The sequence below is a fragment of the Callospermophilus lateralis genome, chromosome 3 (genome assembly GCF_048772815.1).
Source record: "Callospermophilus lateralis isolate mCalLat2 chromosome 3, mCalLat2.hap1, whole genome shotgun sequence".
NCBI lineage: Eukaryota > Metazoa > Chordata > Mammalia > Rodentia > Sciuridae > Callospermophilus > Callospermophilus lateralis.
The window spans coordinates 176,817,642-176,830,389 of NC_135307.1; the positions used below are offsets into that span (position 1 = coordinate 176,817,642).

At 42.4% G+C, this 12,748-nt stretch overlaps 1 protein-coding gene across 8 annotated transcripts in view; it reads left to right on the forward strand.

Annotated features, from left to right (window-relative positions):
* The first annotated feature begins 1,742 nt into the window (after positions 1 to 1,742).
* The window catches only part of Cep250 (centrosomal protein 250), a 50,040-nt gene continuing 39,034 nt past the window's right edge, over positions 1,743 to 12,748 (forward strand). For 3 of the 8 annotated variants that reach the window (XM_076851749.1, XM_076851755.1, XM_076851756.1), the window contains exons 1-5: positions 1,743 to 1,829; positions 1,949 to 2,103; positions 2,497 to 2,592; positions 11,073 to 11,362; positions 12,499 to 12,555. In XM_076851749.1, coding sequence (XP_076707864.1) covers positions 11,177 to 11,362; positions 12,499 to 12,555 — 243 coding nt within the window. In that variant the 5' untranslated portion in view covers positions 1,743 to 1,829; positions 1,949 to 2,103; positions 2,497 to 2,592; positions 11,073 to 11,176. Of the gene's footprint in view, positions 1,835 to 1,948; positions 2,104 to 2,496; positions 2,593 to 11,054; positions 11,363 to 12,498; positions 12,556 to 12,748 lie in introns of all 8 variants that reach the window. The other 5 variants (XM_076851750.1, XM_076851751.1, XM_076851752.1 and 2 more) reach the window with 5 other exon arrangements.

A 12,748-nucleotide genomic window follows, 5' to 3' on the forward strand; every position in this document is an offset into this window, starting at 1 on the left:
AGCTTAAATTTCAGAGGTGGGGAGAAGATAATAGGTAAACAAATAAAATAAGTAGAAAGTGCTATGTAAGAAACAGACAACTATGATGGAAAATATAGGATAAGTTTTACTTTAGATAGCATGGTAAGGGAAGACTTAACTTAGGGAATATTTTTTAAAATGAGAGAGGAAAAAGGAGAAGGTACCAGCTGAGCCAAGAGCTGGGGGTAAAGTGGTCTAGATAGAGGGCAAAGTACTGCAAAAAGTCCTGGTACAGAAAATTTGGTATGTTTCACATTTATGCAGTTTTGTTTTTCTCCATTCCAAGTAGTGTAGCAGGGAATATTCTTATACAGGGCTTGTTGTGGTGGCTTCTCACTACTGATTCTTTCCATCTTTTTCTGCCCAGTACCTGGAGATGTTTCTTCTTCCCTCTCCAGAAACTGCTTTTCCAAATCAGTGTCCTCACTTTCCTATCTCCTTTCACTCCACTTTCTCTTTATTGCAAAGTAGATATTAAGAAGTTCTTACACAAGTGAAATAAAATGTAGCTCCTAACACAGTGTTCTCCCAGGTTTTCTTTGTCTTAACCAGAGGTCTATTGCCTATTTCACTTTTGCTACTCATTAATTCACTCAACACTTAATGAGCATCTATTTCATCCAGGCTTTGTGCTGTGTGTTGGAAGCAGAAATGGCCAAAAAATAATCTTTATCCTCAAGGAGCTCACAATCTCCTGAAGTGCTACCCAAAATGTGTACCTAATACATCGGAATCACATGGGGGTATTCGCTAAAACGCAGATTCCTGATTCCCCCATTGGTTTGCTGAATTTTAAGGGGTAGAAGTTTCTCAGCTTTTTTGTTTTCAATCCCTACTAAAAATTGAGAACCACTTAATGGGAGAGGCAGATAAAGGGAATATTAATTCTAAGAAAGTGTATTGAAGGCTGGGGATGTGGCTCAAGCGGTAGCGGCTCGCCTGGCATGCGTGTGGCCCGGATTCGATCCTCAGCACCACATACAAAGATGTTGTGTCCGCCGAAAACTAAAAAATAAAAGACTAAAATTCTCTCTTAAAAAAAAAAAAAAAAGCGCATTGATATTTGATACACAAAATGCCTTGAGAATAACACCGCAGTCACAGGGGGAAAAATTAGGGGAATCTTGATTACGTAGAAAATGAGACCAACTCTATGTAGCTCTTTGGTCACATTTAGGCCATTCAGGCAAAGGTAACACTGTGCAAAGGTATGTAGAGGGCTGAGTGTTCCAAATAACACTAAGTCATTCTGCTGCAACTGTTGTATTGCCTAGGGCTGCCCGGACCGTCGGGGTTCGAAAGCAAGAAGGAAGACCAGGGTTGCAAGTTTTACAGCTCCTTTCTCACGCAGTCGGTATTCTACGGGGTTTGTAAGTAGAGCGATGCGCAGGCGCGTCTCGAACCAAGTGAATTTTTTTATTACGCATGCGCGTTACGTAACGCCGAAGCCAACAGGGGGATAATTGAGGCAAGATTTTTCTGTTCTTGAAATGTCCTTTGCTGTAATCCAAAAGCTCTGGCTGTCTCCATTTCTGGCAAGGGATCCTATGTCTCCATATAACCCCCACTTTCCTTCTGGATGTCTCGAGTAGGCCTGACGCCTGTACCCAACATGGTGGAGATCCGCCCCCGGCGCTGTCGGCCTATAGGCGCGCTACACTGTAGGGCGGGCCCTCCCAAAGGGCGGGAGTTTGGGGGCGGGGTTTGAGCGCGAGACCGGAGGGCTCCCGCCCCCGGCCCGGCCTCTCGGCGGCTGCGGCCGCTCCTTTGCTGAGCAGCGCTCCAGGAATCTGCCAGAGCTGATCGCGGTGAGGTGGGGCTCAGGGGCAGGCGGGAGGTGCCCGGGTTAACGGTCCGAGGCCCAGGGACCGGCCCGCCTGGGGCGCCCGCGGGAATCCCGTTTGGACAGCGGCCTCCCGTTTCCCAGGAGGACCCGAGGCCCAGAGAGGGACTGGAACTTGTCCTAGGGCCCCTGGCCTGCCCGTCTCAGCTTCCTGCTGCCGGCACCACTCTGGGTTCCAGTACGCGCAGAAAGAACTTCCAACCTTGGCATCCAACCGCCGGCAACCCCGGGCTGTGCTGGTACGCACTGCGCTCTCCCGCCCATCTCCCTGCGTCCCCGGGCTTTGCACGTGATCTGTCCGAAAGCCCAGTCCCACCCACCGCCCTGGCGCGCGACCCTGGAACTCTGTTCTTCGGGACCCAACTCAATAGCAGTTCTTTGAAGCCTTTCCCAGCCGTCTTCGCCAGGCGCAGCTAACCTCGCTTTCTGGCTTTTTGTGCATTTTCACAAATCGCTTTTTCTGCCTTTTCACACTTTGAGCTCGGTCTTTGGACGTTATGCTTTGCCTTTTTGGTCTCTGTATTCAAGAATTTTGCACTTGATGATGATAAGAGCTAATATTTACCGAGTAGTCGCAAAGTGTCAGATTTTCCTAAATGCATTACATGTAAAGGTCTGTTTAATCTTCACAGAGACCTAGAGGTGTGTTTTGTATCTTCACATTTTGCACATGAAGAAACTGAGGCACTCACGGATGGAGTAATATTCCTGAGTCCCACAACTAATAAGTGAGTAGAGCTGGAAACTGTCCCCAGGGCATGTGATAACTTTACTCCATTGCCTTTGGGTTTAGTAAATGACTATTGAATTGATTTTCGTATTAGCCCCCTGAGTTACAAAGGCCAGGATTATGATTCCCATTTTACTGACACATCTTTGAAAGAAGAATTCATGTTCTCAAATTGATAGAGTGAGTTCATGACAAAACCAAGGATAAAACTGGGGTTGTCCTGGTATAACTATATTCTGTCCATCATATTCTACCTTTTATTGCTCTTTTTCCCTCAGAAAGCTGCAGGCATAGATGTCATTATTTCACACCCTTTAAGAAATGACCCTTAGAATTATGGCTTCCTACTCTACAAGTTAGGAGGCAGGTAATGTAATGGAGAGTGCATACAATTTGAAATCTGATTAGTGTTCAGTCTCTGCTTTGCCACTGACCAGTTATGTCCTTTTTTTTTTTTTTTTTCTCTCTCTCTCTCTCTCAAACCAGGGATTTAATCCAGGGGTGCTTTACCACGGAGCTACATCCCCAGCCCTTTTAATTTTTGGGGGGGGGGCGCAGGGTCTTGCTAAGTTGCTGAAGCTGACTTTGAACTTGCAATCCTGCCTCAACCTCCCAAGTTCCTGGGATCACATGAGCCATCACTCCTGCCCACTGAACCTTAGTTTTCTTGATTATAAAATGAGGACCATAATCTCATCTCTAAATTGTGTTGTACCAGGGGTTGGACCCAAGGGCACGTAACCACTGATCCACATCCCCAGCCCTTTTTATTTTTTATTTTGAGACAATCTCACTAGGTTGCTTACAGACTCACTAAATTGCCGAGGCTGGCTTTGAACTTGTTTCACCCTCCCAAGCTGCAGGAATGATAAGCGTGCATCACCTTGCATGGCTATGAGAGTTTTTTTTTTTTTTTTAAATTAATGAAGATTGCAAGTTATTATTGTGAAAGTAAAGTGCTGTACAAACTGTATAAGCTTTGAGTTTTGCTTTTAGAGTAGCAATAGAATTGTCAACATTTTGTAAGATTATGAAGGATAATATAGATCATGTTACCTAATGTTGTTGTATCAGTTAGTTGATTATGTAATGGGCACCTGTTACATACCAGGCATTATTTTAGGGGCTGAGAGTACAAGCATCCAATAAAATAATGTTTTGTACTGGTAGAATTTACATTCTGGTAGGTTATTATATAATAAATAATTAGACAAGGACAAATAAGTAAATAGTAAGGTGAGTAGAAATACCAGCATGTATGGAGGAGTGATGGTATTTTATATGGTTAGGGAACCACTTACTGAGCAGTGACACTTGAACAGAGATCTAGGTGAAGGTGGTAAGGATACAAATCATGAAGATAACTAGGGAAGAGGCCAAGAAATGGGTTGGGCTTGGTGTGTTCCAAGCATGCACATCAGGGAAACCAGTGTGGTTGGAGGGTTGTGAACAAAGGGGAAAGGAATAGGAAGTAGAATTAAAACATATGGGTCTGGGATCAAATAATTATGATCCTGAAGGCCATTGTGAGGATTTTGGTAGAGAGTTCTGAGTGGCATCATCTGTTATATTTTAAAAGGATTATGACTACTCTGTTGAGAAATAATAAAATTTAGGAGGCATCGCTACCATCTAGAAATCTTTTGTACTAATCCAGATGTATTAGTTATAAGTTGCTGTGCAATAACCTACCCCAAAAGTAAACAGTTTAAAATAACAGTCATTTATTGTCTCTCACATTTCTTGTGGATTAAAAATCCTAGTGTGGATTAGCTGGCTGTTTCTGGCTTAGGATCTCTAGGCTGCAGTCAGACTGACAACTTGAGCTGCAGGGATTTGAAGGCTTCAGCAGGGGCTGGAAGATGTGCTTCAAGATGGCTCACTCACAGCACTTTTGGCAGAAGGCCCAGTTCCTTACCTCTGGGCCTCTTCACAGGTGCCTTTGTATCCTCAGTTCAGAATAGTTGGCTTCCCCCAGAGAGACTGATCAGAGACAGAGAGAAAGACAGTAAGCAAAAAGGAGCCATAGTACCATGTATGACCTTGACTCAGAAATCATTTCTACTTCAGTCCAGCCCACACTCAAGGGGAGAGAATTAAGCGTTACCTCTTGAGGGAGAAGTATCAAAGAGTTTGTAGGCATGTCTCAAAGCCATCACACCAGGTTAAAGAGTGGCTTGGCTCAGGATGGTGGCAGTAGGGGTCTGGTATGAACAGCAGAATTTGCTGATGTGGAGGTTATAGGGCATGGCCAGGTGGAATAAGTCTGACTGTAAGGCTTTTGACTTGAGCAGCTACAAGTATGGCAGTGCCATTTACTAAAGTAGGGAAGATTGGAGCAGCAGCAGTTTACTTTTGAAGTAAATTGAGATAGATGCCTACTAGACATCTACTTGGAGAAGTTAAATAGATGTTTGATTATGGTATAGCAGGACAGAGTTCCAGAGGAAGGTGTGGGCCAGAGAGTAACCCTGAGGGTTATGAGTGTGTAGGTGCTATTTGAAGCTGTGAAACAGGGTGCAGTTTTCTTTTTCTTTTTCTTTTTTTTTTAAGAGAGAGGAGAGAGAGAGAGAGAGAGAATTTTAGTATTTATTTTTAGTTTTCAGCGGACACAACAACTTTGTTTGTATGTGGTGCTGAGGATCGAACCCGGGCCGCATGCATGCCAGGCGAGTGCGCTACTGCTTGAGCCACATCCCCAGCCTGGGGTGCAGTTTTCTAGGAAATGAATAATAGGAAAACAGGCCTGATGCCTGAGCCCTGGGCCCCCAATATTCAGATATCATGGAGATAAAGAAGGGCCAGCAACAAAGATTGAGTGGGAGAGACCATAAGTGAGAAGAGAACACAGAAACATCCCACATGTGTGACTTATATAAGGAGTTTCATGCTAACTCCCCGCACCTCCACAAGAAGCAGAAATGGAGCCAGATGCAGTGGTGCACACCTGTAATTCCAGCGACTCAGGAAGCTGAGGTAGGAGGATTGTGAGTTTAAAGCCAGCTTCAGTAGCTTAGTGCAGCGCTAAGCAACTCAGACCCTGTCTCTAAATAAGATACAAAAAATGGCTGGGGATGTGGCTCAGTGGTTAAGCATTCCTGGGTTCAGTCCCTGGTACCAAAAAAAAAAAAAAGAAAAAAGAAAAAGAAGCAGCAGCAGCAGCAGAAATGGTGTCTGTACACAAAATGTCTCTATAGTGTTTTTACTCAGGAAATAAAATGTGTCCTTAAGTGCTTTTTCTTTTTTGCCATAAATGCCAAATTATATTTAATAATGCCAGTCTGGTTCTTAGTCCTTGTAGTATTTATACCTCTACTCCAAGTTTAGGTGGAGTTGTTCCTCTTTTAAACTTTATTTAAAGACTCCTTTTAGAATATGTTGGATGAGAGCATACTAAATACATTATTCATATCATTATTCTGCTACCTTCTACCTTAAGTCCACAGGCGGCTCTTGGTCTTGAGTTTGCTGCCCTTCTCAATCTGATTCTTTTTTTTTAAATATATATTTTTTTAGTTGTTGATAGACCTTTATTTTATTTATTTATATGTGGTGCTGAGAATCGAACCCAGTGCCTCACACAAACAGGCAAGTGCGTTACCGCTGAGCCACAGTCCCAGCCCTCAATCTGATTCTTGACAAAAGCGGGAAGTAGGTCCTGCTATTTCTGTACAACAGGGGCAGACTTGAATTCCTATTGGAATTCCTGAGTATGGGATAAACTAATGCATAAAGAAAGTGAATCTGTTCCCTTTTCCTGCAGTAATAATAAATCCTATTCAGTGGCTTACAGTTTACAGGCTACCTGGATGTTCATTATCTCATTTGAATGCAATCTAATCTGTTACCATTAGCCAGGTACTGACCTTTTCCTTTTCTAGGGGACATGGAAAACTACCTTTCCTTTTGAGCTCTACTAGTGTATCTAAAGTGTTAATAAAAGGAAGCGCAAAACTAAGTCTCAATTTTAGAAAGTTCCCTGATGTGATTTTTCTGTCTCTTCCTTTTTATTCTGATTTTAGTGAATTTCAGATTTACAATGTTTTGTTTGGTACCAGGGATTGAATCCAGAGGTACCTTACCACTGAGCCACATCCTAAACCCTTTTTATTTTTTATTTTGAGACAGGGTCTTACTTAGTTGCTTAGCGCTTCACTAAGTTGCTGAGGCTGGCCTTGAGCATGTGATCCTTCTACTTCATACTCTCAAATCATTGTGGTTGCAGGTGTGTGCCACCAAACCTGGCCTTTTATTTGTTTGTTTGATTTAATCATAACACTTCAAGTCCTTTTTTAAAATGAACTTTATTTATTTATTTTTTTGGGGGGTGTTCCAGGGATTGAACTCAGGGGCCCTCAGTCACTGAGCCATATCCCAGCTGCATTTTGTATTTTTTTTTTTTTAGAGACAGGGTATCACTGAGTTTCTTAGCGCCTCAGTGTTGCTGAGGTTGGCTTTGAACTCGCCATCTCCTGTCTCAGCCTCTGGGATTACAAGCATGCGCCACCACGTATGCTTTATTTTTTAGAGCAATTTTAGATTTATGGAAAAATTGCATAGTACACGGGGTTTCTATTTATCCAGTTTCTGCTGTTAGTGATATCTACATTATTATGGTATATTTGCTAAACTTTTCAATCATTTTTTTGAGATAAGTGGACATATAAACAAAATATGAGTAAAATAAACTTATTTCATCTTTATAAACCTGTTTCCTTGTCTGTAAAAAGAGAGGGTTATACTAACTTTTAAATAGCACTACAGTTTTTTAATTATCTGCAATTTTATATTTTTTAAATTATTGTATTTCTTTGTTGAAATTACTGATATTATCTTCCCAAATAATGTTTGCATGTTACTGGCAACCTTATCCTAAAAGAGGATTAACTGAGAATTCTTGGAACTGTGACAAGGCTGTATATAGAGATATTAGGTTGAACTACAGGAAAGTGCCATTTCTGTAGGTTAAAAAATAAGGAGCAAATATCAGCAGTTTCCTATGGTTCAATCTGGTAATTTGGGATAGAGATTCAAAGGAGGGCAAGGGAGCCTTTGGTCCACTGAAACTGCACGTGGAAAAGCCTGGCTCAACCCTTGAAGTATTAGGAGAGAAAAGGCACTTCAGTTCCTTTGAAGCAACTCAGATCTGTTCTTATTGTTGGTAGAGTGTTGGCAGAAATCCTGGGGTAAGCGAGCAGTTTTCTGGAAGGTCTGCCTCCACCCAGCAGAGAGGGATTTCACTCCATCAACTCTGAAGAGCCAGCACTTCCTGGTGCAGTGGTTAGTTGGTTTTGCAGCCCTAGTGGAAAGGAAGGGCAGAAAAGGAAGATGTTTGTAATTTGGGGAAGGCTGAATTACTTCGGTCTGGGTTATTGATACCACCAGACCTTCACTGGTGCCACTCTACTATCATTACTTTATTTATTTCTACTTTTGTCTTTTTTTTTTTTTTTTTTTTGAACTGGGGATTAATTAAACCCAGGGCTTTGCAAATGCAAGGCAGGTGCTTTGCCACTAAGTTATATCCCAGCCCTCATTATTTTATTCTTTACTGCCTAGGAAAGGTTCTGAAGACTCAGGTGACTTCAGTTGTTCAGGATAAATTAGTAAACTGAGTTTTTCTCTATAACTCTAAGAAAAACAATAGCACGAGTACAGTGATAAATGAGAACTGAAATCTGTTGTCAGTGTGAGGGAGAGAATAGTCATGGGACAGAGGAACTTTGGTGAACCAGAAAGTATATGCCCTATCCAAAGGGGACAGGCACTATTCAACTGCAACTTGGGTCATTTCATTTTTGGAATATGGCTCAAAGGTCGTTGTACTCTAATTTTCCAAAAGAGCCAGAAATAAGGATTTTTGTTTTTCTAATATTTTTAGTAATAGACACAATACTTTTAATTAATTTATTTTTTATGTGGTACTACGAATCAAACCCAGTGCCTTATACATGCAAGGCAAGTGCTCCACCACTGAGCTACAACCCTAGCCCAGTAATAACAGTTTTTAGTGTGTATTCCCCTAATTATAAATGTTGAAACCTAACTTGAATTTTTAAAAATCATTGTATGTAGCCGGGCAGGGTGGTGACACCTGATATCCAAGCTACTTGGGTGGCTGAAGCAGGAGGATCACAAGTTCAAGACCAGCCTCAACAATTTAGCAAGACCTTGTCTCAAAAAACAAAATAAAAAGAGTAAAGTGATAGCCTAGCTATCACTAGAGACCCTGATTTTAATCCTTAGTGCCACCACTAAAAAAAAAAAAAAAAAAAAAAATCATTGTGTGGTTCACACACAGTGATTGAAAAGAGCCAGCAAACCCACTGATCTGCAATATCTGGCCTATAGTTTAGATCTGTTGGAGATCTGTGATATATTCTTACATGTTTCTTTCTTTCTTTTTTTTTGTGATGCGTGAGGATTGAACCCAGGGCCTTATGCATGCAAGACGAGCACTCTACTGACTGAGCTATATCCCTAGCCCCTCACATATTTCTTTATTATTACAGACAACTAAAATGATTTAGACAACTTCTGCCTTTGAGGGACTCACAGATTAGAAGGTGGACAAATAATGAAGATAAAATGTAATTAATCTGAACATTAGAATATATATTCTAGGGGCTGGGGATGTGGCTCAAGCGGTAGCGCGCTCGCCTGGCATGCGTACGGCCTGGGTTCGATCCTCAGCACCACATACAAACAAAGATGTTGTGTCTGCCAAGAACTGAAAAATAATAAAATATTAAAAAATTCTCTCTCTCTCTCTCTCTCTCTCTCTCTCTCTCTCTCTCTCTCTCCTCTCTCTCTCTCTCCCTTTCTCTAAAAAAAAAAAAAAGAATATATATTCTAGAATATATATGTATTTGAGAGAGTGAGTGAGTGTGTGTATAGCTATGAAAGTGGTAACTTCCTTCTGGGAGCATATGATAGGAGGTGGCATTTGAGCCACAATGTAAAAGATTTGCAGTTTGATGCATGAAAGCATTTGAGGCTCCTAAAACTTCTAGTGTATGTAAATGCTAGATTTTCATTTGCTGGAAACACAGATACTCCTTAACCCTGCTGATGGGAGTCTTAGGGTTAATAACATGAAGGAACTCCCTGATCTCTCCTACACAGGTTGTAGAATAATTGTCAGTTTTAGAGACTTAAGAAATTCAGAGGTCATAGAGCTGGATGCCCTCATTTTTGGACAAGGGGACTGAAAGGGAAGTGGCACGCCTGAGGTCATAGCCCCCCATAATTTTTCTTTGCTACAATGCCTCCCCTTCTCTTGGGTATATCCAAAGGTCACTGTTAGGCTGGCTGCCTCTGCCTGCAGGTGGCCCATTGCCCTATTTTAGCCCAGGTAGATGAGAATGGTTTACTATCCTGGTGCAACTTTTTTGTTGTTGTTTGTTTGTTTTTTCTCTCTCTCTCTTCATTATTGGAGTTTGAACCCATGGTGCTTTACCACCAAGCTGCTTTCTCAGCACATCCCCTGCATTTTTTTGAGATAGGGTCTTACTAAATTGTCTAGGCTGGACTTGAACTTGTGATCCTCCTGCCTCAGCCTCCTGATTTGCTGGGATAATAGGCATGCACCGTCTCACCCAACCCACCCTTCTCTTTCTCTTTGGATCCCTTACCTGAAACATCAGCAATCCCTTTTCTTTGTCAGGGAATCAGCTGTGTGACCTGGTACAAGTTGCTTGATCTTTCTAAGCCCCCGTTTCTTCATCCATGTATAAAAAGCTAGAATAGCACATATGGTAAAGGGAGGTAGGAAGGTCTCGGAAGATTTCAGGATTCTTACGTAGACACAATGACATAATGCATGTAAAGCACTAAAGCAACTGACCTGAATGATGATGATTCACATAATTCACAGCCCCAAGCTAGGTGAAATGCCTTTTTTTTTTCCCCTCCATGTTAACCTGCACTCTTGTTGCATATGCTTCATTTTGTTGTAATTATATGTGTCTGTTTCCCTTGCCAAAGTAACAGCACATTCAGTAATTCCTTCAACAAATGTCTTCATGGCTATGGTAGATATGAGGGATGCAGTGGTAAACCAGGAGCCCTTGGTTTCGTCAGAGTTCCAAAGGCATGCCAGGAAACGGTATTCCTGTGAGCTTGTCTCATGATCCATTAAATTTGGGGAATGATCCTCATCAGAACCCCATCTTAGAGATTAGGGTCTGTCTTAAATTTTTTTTTTTTTTAATGGAGTCTTGCTATGTTGGCCAAACTGGCCTTGAACTCCTGGGCTCAAACAATCCTCCCACCTCAGCCTCCCAAGTAGCTGGGATTATAAGTGCTTACCATTTTTCCTGGATCTATCTTATTATGTTAGAGGTTCTGAGGAGTCCTGTAGTAGAGGAACCTGTTTACTTTGTCCAACCAAGTTTTGCCATATTTAATACAAGTTTGTTGAATAAATTTGGGTCATCTGGACTGTTCTTTCAATTTCAGTTGTGCTTTGGTCTCCAGCTCAAGAAGAAGTAGAAGTGGTACAGCAATGGTTAGAGAACTCTGCAGGGAGCAAACAGCCTCTGGATGCATAGGGACCTGTGGACTTGCTGTCTGATGCCCCCATGGAGACAGGAAGCACCAGGTTGAATGACATGAAGCCCCAGTCTCTACAGCTGGTGCTGGAGGAGCAAGTGCTGGCTCTTCAGCAGCAGATGGCGGAGAACCAGGTAGTCTCCTGGCGGAAATTGAAGAGCTTCCAGGAGGCACAGCAAAAGCAAGCTGCCCTTGTGAGGAAGCTGCAGGCCAAGGTGAGCAGGGTAGCAGCTGGAAGAGGCAGAGCCAGGTCCGGGGGTGGGTGGGGGGTGGTGGTGGTTCACACCTAGCTTGGTGAGCTGAAGATCTGCATTGTTCAGCTTTCACATATAGTTTCTTTGATCCTCACTACTACTTGACAGGGTCTGGATTGTGTCTCTTTTAAAAATGAATTTCACACAGTGGCACATGCCTGTAATCCCAGCAGCTTGGGAGGCTGAGGCAGTTCAGCAGCAGAAAAGGCACTAAGAAACTGAGTGAGACCCTGTCTCTAAATAAAATATAAAATAGGAATGGGGATGTGGCTCAGTGGTTAAGCACTCCTGGGTTCAATCCCTGGTACAATAAATACATAAATAAATGACTTTCTAAGGAAGCTGGGCATGGTGGTTCATACCTGTAATCCCAGCTAGTTGGGAGGATGAGTTAGGAATATCACAAGTTTGAGGCCAGCTTAGGCAACTTAACAAGGTCATATCTCAAAATGAAAAATAAAAGAGCTGGAGGTGTAACTCAGTAGTAGATCACCCCTGGGTTCAATCCCCAGTACCAGGAGACAAAAAAGGTGGCATTTACAAGGGTTAAATTAGTTACCCAGGGGCTGGGGTTGTTCCTCAGTGGTAGAGCACTTGCCTAGCATGTGTGAGGCCCTGGGTTCAATCCTCAGCTCCACATAAAGATAAATAAATAAAATAAAGGTATTGTGTTTATCTATCTACAACTAAAAAAATAAATAAATAAATTAGTTGCCCAGCAGCTGGGGATATATAGCTCAGTTGGTAGAGTGCTTGCCTCGCATATACAAGGCCCTGGGTTCTATCCCCAGCACCACACACACACACACACACACAAAAAAAAAAAAAAAAAATTAGTTGTCCAGGCTTATTCTTGTCTAGAGCTGAGATCTGACCCTAAGATTATGGTTTTGTTTTTCTGATGTAAGAGGCATATTGAAAATATTCTTTTTATATCCAAATAGACAAATAGAAACTTTAAGATGTCATTGCCTTATCCCACCATCACCACCCAGTTCTCTTGTTCACTGCAGGTTGCCCAAATTATGAGGGAACTTTGGTTTGGGCTTTTTGTACCAGCTGTGTCCATTGCCTAGAGTGTGCTGTCTTTGCCTTAGGTTTTGCAGTACCGGAGCTGGTGCCAAGAACTGGAGAAGCGACTGGAAGCCACTGGAGTAAGTGAGGCTGAGTTCCATGTTCCCCTTGAGCCCTTAGTAAATGTACTTGTTAGGCTTTATTTTCTGAGGGTGGCCGGGATATGATAAGGGGTGTATGCTAGAAGTCTCTCTTCAGCCTCTGAAAGTTCTGTCAACAGCAATCTTCCTTGGACCTTGCTATGGCTGGTCTATGAGAATCCATCCCTTGGTT